The sequence below is a fragment of the Rattus norvegicus genome, chromosome 5 (genome assembly GCF_036323735.1).
Source record: "Rattus norvegicus strain BN/NHsdMcwi chromosome 5, GRCr8, whole genome shotgun sequence".
Classification (NCBI taxonomy): domain Eukaryota; kingdom Metazoa; phylum Chordata; class Mammalia; order Rodentia; family Muridae; genus Rattus; species Rattus norvegicus.
Window position 1 is genome coordinate 165,218,398 of NC_086023.1, and position 13,357 is coordinate 165,231,754.

At 47.1% G+C, this 13,357-nt stretch overlaps 1 protein-coding gene across 2 annotated transcripts in view; it reads left to right on the forward strand.

The window, feature by feature from the left end:
* Lzic (leucine zipper and CTNNBIP1 domain containing) overlaps nucleotides 1-6,172 on the forward strand; it is a 13,211-nt gene extending 7,039 nt beyond the window's left edge. The window contains exons 5-7 of one of the 2 annotated variants that reach the window (NM_001013241.2): nucleotides 2-97; nucleotides 477-558; nucleotides 2,948-4,972. In NM_001013241.2, the coding sequence (NP_001013259.1) occupies nucleotides 2-97; nucleotides 477-558; nucleotides 2,948-3,006 (237 nt within the window). In that variant the 3' untranslated portion in view covers nucleotides 3,007-4,972. Of the gene's footprint in view, nucleotide 1; nucleotides 98-476; nucleotides 559-2,947 lie in introns of both variants that reach the window. The other variant, XM_006239434.4, reaches the window with a different exon arrangement.
* Nucleotides 6,173-13,357: the final 7,185 nt, after the last annotated feature.

A 13,357-nucleotide genomic window follows, 5' to 3' on the forward strand; every position in this document is an offset into this window, starting at 1 on the left:
GATGGACCGAGATCTGATGGTGGGGAAGCTGGAAAGAGACCTGCATACCCAGCAGAAGGTGGAGATACTGACAGCTCTCAGGAAGCTCGGGGAGAAGGTAGTGGCGTGTGCTTCAGTGTGCTGTGTAGAACTGTACTTGACACAGAACTTACTGCTTGTGATGTGCTCTGTAGACCTAAGGCATTTTAAAAAAATGTCTGTAGGTTTCTTTATTTGATGTGTGTGAATGCTTTGCGTGTGTGTGTGTGTGTGTGTGTGTAAGCTGGAGTTGTGATGATTGGGAGCCAGCATGTGAGCATGTGGTGCTGGAACTGAAGCTGGCTCCTGGAAAACAGTCAGTGCTTTTAACTACTGAGCCATCTCCCCAGCCCTGAGCCGTCCTCACTGTGGCTCCTAGGACACACAAGTTTGCACATGTTTGCCCATGTTGGCTCTCACACTTGCCCCTACTCACTCAACTTGTCTCATCCGTGCAGCTGACAGATGATGATGAGGCCTTCCTGTCAGCCAACGCAGGTGCAGTGCTCAGCCAGTTTGAAAAAGTCTCCACAGAGCTCGGTGAGTGAGCGCCCTCATGTTCCTCCCTCCCTCCCTCCCTGCTGGCCCTCTTCTCTCTATCCTCTCTTCCTTGAAGTCACTCCTCCTCTTCTTTCCCTTTTATCCTTTTTCCTTTCTTTTTTATTATTTTATTTTATTTATCTATTTTTTGAGACAAGGTCTCTCTATATAGCGTTGGCTCTGGTGGAATTCCCTCTGTAGACCATGCTGGCCCTCTCTTCTGTCCCTGTTTCCTGAGTGCTGGGATCAAAGGTGTGCACCACCACCACCAGGCTACTCCTTCTCTTCTCTCTCTCTCTCTTTTTTTTTTCTGAGTAAACATAGGTTTATTGAGGGGAAAATGAAAGAACTCTCAATTGTAAAAGGGTCTCTAAGGTGAAAGTACTTTTTTTTTTAGTGATGTTGGTGATGGAGCCCAGGACCTCGTGCGTATTTCTGAAAGCTGGGCTTCTATGACAGAGAATATGCATAGACAGCAGTGACCTTTTCTTTTCTTCTTTTTTTTTTTTTTTTGTTCCTTTTTTCCGGAGCTGGGGACCGAACCCAGGGCCTTGCGCTTCCTAGGCAAGCGCTCTACCACTGAGCTAAATCCCCAACCCCAGCAGTGACCTTTTCTTTACAGTGAAGTGTGATTTTTGTTTTTAATTTGCATTATGTGCGTCTCTGGGGGTGGTGTTTGTGCATTAGTGCAGGTACCCAAAGAGGCCAGAGGAAGCATTGGATCTCCTGAAATTTGACTTACTTGAGGTTGTGGGCTACCCACGTGGGTATTGGGAACTGTACGTGAGTCCTCTGGAAGAGCAGCCAGCACTCTTAACCACTGAGCCATCTCTCCAGCCAACTATTTTCTCCATAAATCTATTTTATTGGTTTTATTTCATGCTTCTAAAAAATACTCACTTTTTATTTATACGTGTGAACTGGGTGTGTATATACACACGTATGCAGACACCACAGAATGGAGCCTTAGATCCCTGAACCTAAAGTTGAAGCTGTTTCTGAACTTGTAATGTGGGGTCTCATGGGTCCTAATTCAGTCTGTGAATGAGCACTAACCACACTTAGTCTCTGAGCTGCCCTTCTGGCCCCCACACATCTCCCTGGTCACATAGGAGCCTCATCTGGCATTGAACTCAGCATCTTTCTGCCTTGACCTCCCAAGTGCTGGAATCATGACCATGTGCCACACACCAAGCTCCATATTCTAAAATAAAAATAAAGTAAGACAGATGAATTTCCAAAATATTCCATGCCATAGGACTGGAGAGATAGCTCATCAGCTGACAGCACGGACAAACTGCTCCTCCAGAGGGCATGGGTTAAATTCCCAGCACCCTGTGCTAGCTCACTACTATCTGGACCTCCAGTTCCAGGGGACCCGAGGCCCTCCTTTAGCCCCGTGGGTACCAGGCACACACATAGGACTCATTCTTACATACAGACAAGACACCCATACACAGAGAGGAAGTTTAAAATCACCTATCTTCAATTAGCCCCCAAGTAACAGACCCCGTAGGTACACACCAACAATCCCAGCTTTTTTTTAATAGTAAGGATTATTTATTTTAAATTTTTCATGTATGACTGTTTTGGTTACTTGTATTTGGTGCCCTAGGAGTCCTAGAGGGCATTGGGTCCCCTTCCCCTAGAGTTACAGAACTGATTTATCCTGAGGAGTGGGTCCTCCGGCAGGAGCTCCTCACTGCTGAGCTCTCTTTAGCTCTTATATCCCCAGCTTCACAGATGACTTTTTTTTTTTTCTTTTTTCTTTTTTTCGGGGAACGAACCCAGGACCTTGCACTTCCTAGGCAAGCGCTCTACCACTGAGCCAAATCCCCCACAGATGACTTTAGAATGCCTTCCAGCGGGCTGGAGAGATGGCTCAGTGGTTAAGAGCACCCGACTGCTCTTCCAGAGGTCCTGAGTTCAAATCCCAGCAACCACATGGTGGCTCACAACCATCTGTAATGGGATCTGATGCCCTCTTCTGGTGTGTCTGAAGACAGCTACAGTGTACTTATATATAATAAATAAATCTTAAAAAAAAAAAAAAAAAAAAAAGAGGGTTGGGGATTTAGCTCAGTGGTAGAGCGCTTGCCTAGGAAGCGCAAGGCCCTGGGTTCGGTCCCCAGCTCCAGGGGGGGAAAAAAAAAAAGAATGCCTTCCAGCAGCAGTAACTGTAGACCTACGTTAAGATTTGCATGTGCTTTTCATACCTGGAGCTGAGTTAAGATTCCTCACCAGTGAGCCATTCTCCTAGCTGGACTGCGCGGGAGGGAGAGGCGGCCATCAGGGACGCTGTAGGGCTAATACATCTGTTTCTGCTCTCTTCCTACCTGGGCTGGAACTGCATCTGAAGTAACCTTTTTATTTTGTGTCTTTCCCGTAGGCTCTGGAGACAAGGTCCTTGCTCTGGCAGGGTTCGAGGTTGAAAAAGCCAAGAAATGACAGCGCGGTGGGTTTGGCCCTGGCAGCCCCGTCCGTCCTGCACTTGGTGCTTCCATCCTGAGGACTCAGGCGGTGCAAAGAGGAGAGACTCTCAACAGGCAGCAACAGCCCAGGAGCAGGTGACCTGGAGACGCGGTGTGGCTTCTGCTTCGGGTCCTCGTCCCTCTCTGTGCCTCTCCCTTCTTACATGACCCCAGACTTGTTGGGACAGAGGGACGTTGTTCACTGCGGTTTGTTCTGTTAAGATGTCTTGTTCTTAGTGCTGATAGGGTGAGAGCTGCGAGCTAGCGGCTGTCCTGCCTTTGTCTGCATGCCTTGTGATGAACAGCACAGTGGTGTCACTGGCCACCCTGCATCTGGAGAACCTTACAAAGCTTTCTGTTTTTACACAAGGAAAACCAAGATGTAGAGTATCTGATCTGCCCAAAGTCCCTCTAGATGCAGGGCTGAGGCTGGGGCTCAGGTGTCCTGAATCCAAGTTTTATTTCTTTCTTCTGTACTGTTTCTGAGGTTTTTTTTAATATAATAATTAACTTGTATTTGTGCAAGTTGGCGTCTTTGAACACTCAGTGTCCTACCTAACTCAGTTGAATGGGCACTGAGGCCTCTTCCCAGCCTGGTGGTGGGCAGCATGAATGGGCCCCATTGTATCTCTGGGTTCCTAAGAAGCAACAATGGGAGCCCTGTTGAGAGCCTCCTGAAGTAACTTAACCCCCTGCCTTGTCTCAGTGGGGAAATGGCAGCCCGAAGCCCTCTGTGTGTGACCTCTTGCCAGCTCTGAGGGTGGTAACAGCAAGTTACTATCAACTGTGCAGTTTGGGGAGAAACACAAAGTCATGAGGAAAGCAGGTTTCTCCCTGGGAGCCATAGCTCTGCATGGGCAACCTCGAGCCTCGCCCTCACACAAACCTTCCAGGCCTCGCCTGCATTGTAGTCCTTTGTGTATTTCTCATTATTCTTTTTTTTTTTTTTGCACTTTATAAAAATTAAAAACATTTTTACTGCTTCTTATAAACTAAAGTTCTACTAGGTGCTTTGCCAACTGGACAAATTAGGGGACCTCAGCTATGTAAATGCCTTATTTGGAACTGTAATGTCTTTTGGACTCTTTGAGAGGTGTGGGTCTATAAGCCAACAAGACGGCCCAGTGAGTAAAGGTGCTTGCTGCCATTCCTGATGCCCTGAGTTTAATCCCCAGATCCACCTGATGAAGGAAGAGAATTGACTTTTACAAGGTATCTTCTGACCTCCACAGATGTTCCATGGCCCATATGTGTACACATGTACACACACATATATGCACACTTATACAATAAATAAATAGTGAGCAGGAGTCCCCATGCTGGAGTCGTAGGCTCAGACTCTTCTAGCCACTCCTCCTCCCAAGAAGCCAGTGCTCAGATGAGCACTGCTGGGCCTTACCAGTGGGCTGTCTCTATTCGCCGTTCAGTGTAGAACACCCAGAAAGCTGATCACCGCTGTAACCCGCGGTGCTGTGTGTGCCACCCCCATTCCGTAGAGAGAAGTTCATATTACCCAGAAGTCCCAGTTCCACAGTGTAGATTCAGTGATGCTGTGCAGCTCCCACCCGAGCACCAAGTCATGCCCATCGTTCATGCAGGAGAGCCTGTGTCTATTCCAGTCACTCCGAGCAAGATGCCTTCCTCCAGCCTCCAGCCTCCTCTGAGCTGCTCTCTCGTCTCTACAGCTGGACAGTGCATATGAACTTTACATGGGATTATACCCTGTGTTCCTGGTTATGTATCGGGCTTTTTCATGCAGTATTTTTAGGGCTAACTCACATTGTAACACACTTTGAAACTTCATTTTTGTGCCTGACTAATACTACCCTGTATGAATACTATATTTTGTTTAGCCGTGTGTCTGATGAACATCTGGGTTGTTTTCAGATTTTGTGAACAGTGCCATTAAGAACATTTCTGCACGAGTACATGTTGAGTTCCTATTTTCAGGCTCCTTTGCGTTAATACCTAGTTACCGAATCGTTATGTTGAGTTTTAAGATATAGTGAGATTGTCCTTTGCCTAATGCTCCCCCAGTAAACTGAGGAATCTAGAGGTATTTTTCATCTGAAGAAGACTCATGTCAGTCTGAAACCCTTAATGTTGGGGAGCCTTAACCATCCTTAAAGACCAGCACCAGGAGGCTGGGTATGGTATCATACACCTGTGACCCCAGTGCTGGGAGGCAGAGACGAGGTTGACACCAGCCAGGGCTTCTTGGTGAAGCCCTTCTCAAACAAAGAGAAAACAGAACCACGAGATGAGCATGGGAGGAACTTACTGTTACAGCTTTCTGCTCTACGGAAAGTTGCCCCTGTTAAGAGTCTGACACTCTGGGCACCTCAGTTACGGCAGCTCATGGAGCCTCACCGTCTTCAGCAGAGGTAGAAGACCTGCTTTGCAGTTACTTTGCATTTCCTCCCTCAGCAGCGGTTAGCCGTGGTGCCAGTGCACCATTCCAGTGCTCATTAGCCTGAGTGATATCTGCTTCCCCAATGCCGCCATCACCGTAAGGCCCTACAAGGGCAGTTATTAAATGCCAGTAAACCGTGTCTCCTGTTCACATCTTCATCCTTTCTGGAACTTGAAGGTCTGTCACATACAGAAGAGAGCCTTGTAATATTCCTGTGCCAAGATGTTTTGGTGAAAATTCCTGCATTTCAGGCCAGGTGTGGTGGCGCACGGATCGAATTACTCAGTTTATATGTGTATACCACGGGTAGGTGCCCAGGGCACTAGCAGAGAGTGTTGAATCCTCCAGAACTGGGATTTCATCACTTGTGGGCTACCAGATGTGTGTATGGTCAGGGGCGGGGGGGGGGGCAGAGAAGCAGAGGCAGGTAGGTCTCTGAGTTCCAGGCTAGACTGCTCCACAGTAAATACCAGGCCAGCCAGGGCTACATACCAAAACCATGTCTCAAAACAAAAAAAAGTTCCAATGAGAGTGTCTAAATGGGCTGTTAGTTAAATCTATTAACCTAGACTTTGTGTTTCAGAGATTTGTTTGATCTTGCAAATGGCAACAGGTATTCAAGCAGGAGGGTTTTCAGGAGAAACCAAGACTTTGGGGCCAACAGCTCGTAAACTGTGATGTTAGGCCGTTCTCTGACGGCAGAGCCATGGAATAAAAGGCTGTGAGTCCATTGCATGGTGTCTTACTGCAGTGATGATGGACGGTGGGGGTTATTTCTGAGGAACTGAGCCTGGCCGTCACCCGCAGTGGGCAGCCACTTCCTGTCTGCTGTTCAGAGTGGTCTATTTTTCTCCATAGTCTCTCTGTTACAAAGACCTTTCTATTACTTTGCCTCTCAAAATGTTTTTCCAACATTAGTGTGTAAATTAAAACTGTCAGCATTCCCACCGACTCCCAGAAACAAATTGCAACACATAATTGCTTCCATTCTGCCTAGCCCTGGAAGTTAAAAAAGATGCTAGAAACTGGAGGAATGTGTTCCACATCTCATCACATTTCTAAAGGCAAAGTATGGGGGTTGGGGATTTAGCTCAGTGGTAGAGCGCTTGCCTAGCAAGCGCAAGGCCCTGGGTTCGGTCCCCAGCTCCGGAAAAAAAAGAAAAAAAAAAAAAAAAGCAAAGTATGACCCTGGTAGATAATCCCCCAGTATATGTCCCTTTCACACCCTACTCACCTCCATTTTGAAGTCTTTCACACTATTTAAATTGACCCTGGGGGGGTTGGGGATTTAGCTCAGTGGTAGAGCGCTTGCCTAGCAACCGTAAGGCCCTGGGTTCGGTCCCCAGTCCCCAGCTCCAAAAAAAAGAAAAAGAAGAAAAATAAAATAAATTGACCCTGGGACTGAAAAGATGGTTTAGTGGTTAAGAGCAATGACTGCTCTTCCAGAGGACCTGGGTTCAATTCCCAACAACCACATGGTGGCTCACAACCATCTGTAACTCCAGTAATTGACAACCTCACACAGACATGCATGCAGACAAAACACCAATGTGCATAAAATAAAATAAATTATTTAAGTGTTTAATAAAGAATTGACCTCAAAATGTAGAGGCCATGTTGCTGACAGGTCCCTGAGGGCAAGGGTCGGTCGGTCAGTCCACACAGACAGCAGTTGAAAGGTTAACAGCTGGCTTCCAGAGGAGGTCTGCACGCTGCTGCTTGTGCCCTCATGTCTCTAGTGATCTCGGAAAAAATCCAGCACATTTCACAAGTACTCAACACCAACATCGATGTGGCCAGCACTGCTGCTGAGGGCGTGAGGCAGAAAAGCTCATGTGGGGGCTGGAGAGATGGCTCAGGGGTTAAGAGCACTGACTGCTCTTCCAGAGGTCCCGAGTTCAAATCCCAGCAACCACACGGTGGCTCACAACCATCTGTAATGAGATCTGATGTCCTCTTCTGGTGTGTCTGAAGACAGCTACAGTGTACTCATATAAATAAAATAAATAAATCTTAAAAAAAAAAAAAAAGAAAAAGAAAAGCTCATGTGGTGTTGAGGAAGGCAGACATTGACCTCACCAGGGCTGGAGAACTCACGGATAGCGAGATAATGAGGTGGATCGTGTGATCACCCCCATGCAGAATCCACGACACTACAAGGTCCCAGACTGACTCTTGGACAGACAGAAGGGTGTGAAGAGCGGGAAGTACAGCCAGGTTCTGGCCAACGGTCTAGACAAGCTGCGTGGGACCAGGAGCAGCTGAAGGCTGGAGCCCATTGGGTGCTGTGCCAGTTGTGGGGTTCATGTCCACAGGCGGTCACCACATCAGGACCACTGGCTGCTGGGCTGTACCATGGGTATAACCAAGAAGAAATGAGTCTCTAGGCCTTTACTGCTAATGAATAGTTTATATAAAACAAAGGTTTGAGGGAAGCATCCTAATCCTTTGTTGTTTATAAGAATTTAGTTGCTTGCAACCTCTCTCAACTGACAGAAACAGCTGGAAATTGGGGTACAGAGGATTTGCTACGCATGTACAAAACCCTTCATGGAGAGAAAGAGGGAGAGAGAGAGAGAGGGAGAGAGAGAGAGAGAGAGAGAGAGCGCTGTAAATTTGCCACATGGAAAGATCACATCCAACCTCCAGTGACCCTCAGGAAAGCCTTAGCTCCTTTTGAGTCAGCGTCTCTCGTTGGCCTAAAGCTTGACATGTAGGCTTGACTGGTAGCAGGGGAGCCGAAGGGACCAACCTATCTGTCTTCCTAGTGCTGGGATTAACCACCATGTGCTACCACGGTGGGTCCTGGGTTCTAGGGACAGAACTTAGGTCCCCGGATGTACAAGGCCACCTGTTTACTTACTGATATCTCCCTCCAAGTTCTGGCCCCCACACCCCAATTTTTGAGTGACAGCAATCCCGAAAAAGGGTTATTTCTAAAATCGTGTATCAGCCATGGATCCTCTGCCCCACTTTCTAGCAACTATGAGTTTTTGATACATTACCCAACAGCAGCTTCTGATGAAGCCATGTTCCAGATACAATTTCAACACTGGAATTAAGAATGTAAGTTATCTTCTAAATTTTGTTCATTCTGCCATCTTGAGACAGTCTCACTCAGCAGTTCAGGCTATCCTAGAATGCAGTAGGCATTGCAGGCTAGCCTCATCCTGGCCAGCACTGAGATTGCAGACATGCAGTGCCAATCAGCTCATAGAGTAGGCTATCAGAGTTGCCTGCTTACTCTGAAATAGACAAGCACTTAGCTCTTCGTGTGTGTGTGTGTGTGTGTGTGTGTGTGTGTGTGTGTGTGTGTGTGTGTGTATTTAATGTGAATACACTGTCGTTGCCTTCACACACACCAGAAGAGGGCACCAGACCTGATTATAGATGATTGTGAGCCACCATGTGGTCTCTGGGAATTGAACTCAGGACCTCTGGAAGAGCAGTCAGTGCTCTAACCACTGAGCCACCTCTCCAGCCCTCAAAAGAAATTTTTAATTTAAAATATTGAGGAGAAAATTTTACTTATGTAAAAACTGGAATTTCGTTTAGCTCTGACATCCTTTCCCAGTATGCGTTACCCACATCCCACTAGATACTGAACTTGTTAACGTCAGTGATACTCAAAGGGCAGGTAGTTTAGACCTCAGTAAACATTTTCTTGGATTAGATTGTGACCCATGGCCGTGTCTGTGGTTCGGCCATGGGCTTAGGGAATCGGCACTTTGCTGTTTGATCTTGGAGAAAGGTGGTGGTTTGGTTAGAATCTTGGCTTTACAGCACGCTTCTCTTGAGTCCTGAATTATGCCGCAGGTCTACTTTGTAAAACTTAGACTGTACTGGAATACTATTTCACATTTATTCTCCTGGAGTGCAAGGAGCAAACCCTGACCCTTGGCCTCAGCATCATGGTGGCTCTCCGGCTGTCTTCAGGAAGTGAGTGGCTCTTTGCCGTGCCAGGAAATACTAAGTGCGGGGCTCCATATGATGGAAGATATAGACACAGCATTCTCAATATAAAACGTGGACCCTGCCCTTCCTTTGTAGGCAGACGTCCCTCTCGGGGGAGTCAGACCAGCCAGCAGCACCCTTTGTGCCGGCTTGGCTTTCAACCACCTACTATGTTTCTTGTGCCAGAGTAGGAGGTACATGGTGCCAACTTTGTTCATTTGGCTTTGAGACAGAATCTCACCTATAGCCCTGGCTGTCCTGGAACTCACTGTGTAGGTTATTAGGCTGGCCTCCAACTGCCTGCCGCTGCCCCCTAAATGCTGGGATTAAAGGCGTGTTCGTTCTCGTTGCTGCAGATTAGGTGCTAAAGTCAGAGAAAAGGAAGTACTCTCTGAGAGAATCTTAAAAGCCATGGCTGCTAGGAGTGGGATGCCTTTCCTTTTGCCATCTCTGCGATGCCATTGAATCTCTCATAAGAAATGTGTTGCGTGATGGATGGACTGGAGAGACGGCTCGGTGACCAAGACCATGGACCGCTCTTACAGAGGATCCAGGTTTGGTTCCCAGCATCCACATGTGATGACTCACAGCTGCCTGTAACGCCAGCTCCCAGAGATCTGAGCCCTCCTATGGCCTCCACGGGAATGTGCATGCTCCCTGGCCTTCTGAATACATAGAATTAAAAAGAGAATCCTTTACTAACTTAGTGCTGGTAGAGCTAAACACTTAATTAGTAAGCTCCTCTTTTTTTGTTTCTAAAGTGGGCATTTGATACAGTGTTATTTTTCTTCCAAATAAATCATAAATGTTTCTATCATTCATAATCATTAAGACAGGGATTCAGTGGGTGAGAAAGGTGCGTGCTGCACAAGCCTGACAGTCTGAGTTCGACTGAGACCCATGGAGAGGGGGAAGGAGAGAACCAAACCCACGACCTTGCCCCCTGACCTCCACACGAATGCCGTGGTGCTCACGCTCACACATGCACCTGGTACACACGCAGTAGTGACATCGTGGTTTCACAATGGCAGTATAGGCTGAGCGGCACAAGTGTGTCATCCTGCAGTTCCCTCCTTTGTAATGATAAAGTTAGGATGTTAAAGGGCTGAGGGTGCAGCTCGGCTGCAGGGTGCTTGCCTAACATGCATAAAGCCCTGGGTTCTTTCCCAGCTCATGCCAAGTATGATGTCATAACACACCTGTTATCCTGGCCCCAGGCGGGGCAGAAGTTCAAGGCCACCCTCTGCTGTGTTGCAAGTTTGAGGCTACCCTGGGCTGCACGAAGCCTTGTCTCAAAATTAAATAAATATAAGAATAAAAGAGATACCTATCAGTATCTAAGTTTTCTGGGTTCTTAGAAACATTCAAATGTGGATTTAAGTGGAAATTCACATATGTTGTCAAGAATAGTGTATACGACAATTCATCGGTGATTTTTAAAAATTTTATCTTCAAGCGATCTCATAAAATAGGCGGCTCCCTAACATATTAATTGTGGGGCTGGAGAGATGGCTCTGCTCTTAAAGACTAGGCCTGCAACCAAAACAAGAAGGCATTGTGGTTGGGCAGTGGTGTTGTACGCCTTTTAATCTCAGCATTCAAGGGGCAGAGACAGGTGGATCTCTGAGTTTGAGGCCAACCTGGTCTATAGAGCAAGTTCCAGGATAGCCAGGGATACACAGAGAAATACTGTCTCAAAACAACAACAATGAAGAAGAAGAAGAAGAAGAAGAAGAAGAAGAAGAAGAAGAAGAAGAAGAAGAAGAAGAAGAAGAAGAAGAAGAAGAAGAAGAAGAAGAAGAAGAAGGGAAGGAGGAGGAGGAGGAAGAGGAGGAAGAGGAGGAGGACGGGAAGGGAGGAAGAAAGAAAAGAAAAAGAAGACATTTCGTTGTGGCTGGAGAGGTGGTTTGATTAAGAGCACTACCCACTGTTACAGATGACCTGAGTTTAGATCCCAGCAACCACACGGTGGCTCACAACTGATTCTCTCTACTAGTCCACGGGCATCTGGTACTCTCTACTAGTCCACGAGGGCTCCTGCAGACGCATAGTGCCCATAAACTCACTCAGGTATACATATCTGTGCTCAATAAATACATAAAATGTAAAGAAAGATATTACATTACTAAACCGGACATGTCGGGGAGGCAGAGGCAGGAAGGACCTTTACGGTTTCAAGGCCAGCACGGTTCACATATCAAGGTTCAGGATAGCCAGCGCTATGTAGATAGACCATGTCTCCATAAAAACAACAGCACACGCACACAAACAGCAAGTGTGAACGAGTGGTGGAGTTAGAGTTAGGAGCGGAGAGTCCGGGGCAGGGGGTGTAGCTCAGAGGTGGGTACCTGTCTAGGATATGCGAGCTCTGGGGTGTGACCCTCAGTACTGTCACAAAAATTCTTCTCATTAAAAAATCTCCAGAAGGGTTTGGGGATTTAGCTCAGTGGTAGAGCGCTTGCCTAGCAAACGCAAGGCCCTGGGTTCGGTCCCCAGCTCCGAAAAAAAGAAAAAAAAAATCTCCAGAAGAAATCTCCAGAAGAGCTTATTAATGTGTGTGTGTGTGTGTGTGTTCGTGCTTGCGCATTCCTATCATAAAACACATGTGGCAATCAGAGGACAGCCTCTGGTAATCATCAATTCTTTTCTCCCACTATGTGGGTTTCAGCTTGACTTTAAGGCCAAATGCCTTACCTGCCGAGGCATCTCTCTGGATCTAACCTCAGGGTTTTCTGTAGCTCAGGCTGAACTCAGCGATCTTGGGGCTTCAGCCTCTGATTAGGATTACAGGTTTATACGTAGGTTTTTTCCTACTTGTCAAGGGCCCTCTCTACAGATCCATAAATACTCCGTGAAGAACTGCTTTGCAGTTGCAGCATGATGACTCGTGTGGGGGCTAGCGAGATGGCTCAGTGGAAAAGTGTGTTTGCTGTGCCTACGTGAGAACCTGGGCGTGGCTCCACAGCACACACACAGAACTGGTGTGGCTGTGCAAGCCTCGAACTCCAGTGCTGTTGGGAGCAGAGACAGGAGGATCATTGGGCCTGCTGGCCACCAGCCTAGCTCGAGGTCCATTTCAGCCTTAAGAAGAGGGGTTAGGGGGCTGGGGATTTAGCTCAGTGGTAGAGCGCTTACCTAGGAAGCGCAAGGCCCTGGGTTCGGTCCCCAGCTCCAAAAAAAAAGAACCAAAAAAAAAAAAAAAAAAAAAAAAAAAAAAAAGAAGAGGGGTTAGGGGCTGGAGAGATGGCTCAGTGGTTAAGAGCACTGACTGCTCTTCCAGAGGTCCTGAGTTCAATTCCCAGCAACCACATGGTGGCTCACAACCATCTGTAATGAGATCTGGTGCCTTCTTCTGGCCTGCAGTCACATATGCAGGCAGAATGCTGTACATAAAATAAATAAATAAATCTTTAAAAAAAAAAAAAAAGAACAGGGGTTAGGGGGCTGGAGAGATGGCTCAGTGGTTAAAAGCACTGACTGCTCTCCCAGAGGTCCTGAGTTCAAATCCCAGCAATGGAATCTGATTCCCTCTTCTTGTATCTGGTATGTCTGAAAACAGCTACAGTGTGTTCATATACATAAAATGAATCTTTTTTAAAAAACTTGACAGGACACCTGACATTCTCCACTGGCCTCCACATGGGTCTCTCTCTCTCTCTCTCTCTCTCTCCCTCCCTCTCTCCTTCCCTCCCTCTCTCCTCTCTCTCTCTCTCTCACACACACACACACACACACACACACATCACACATAAACACAAAACTATGAAAACATAATAAACCAGGCATGTTAGCACACACCCTCAATCCCTCAGCTCTGGAGGTGGGACGAGAGGATCGCTATTTAAAGACGGCCTGATTTACAGAGTGAGTTTCAGAGCAGCCGGGGCTACATTGAGACCCTGTCTCAAAAAAGTGAAGAAAGAAAAACAACACCAGCTTTAAAATAGGGTCTGGTGAGATG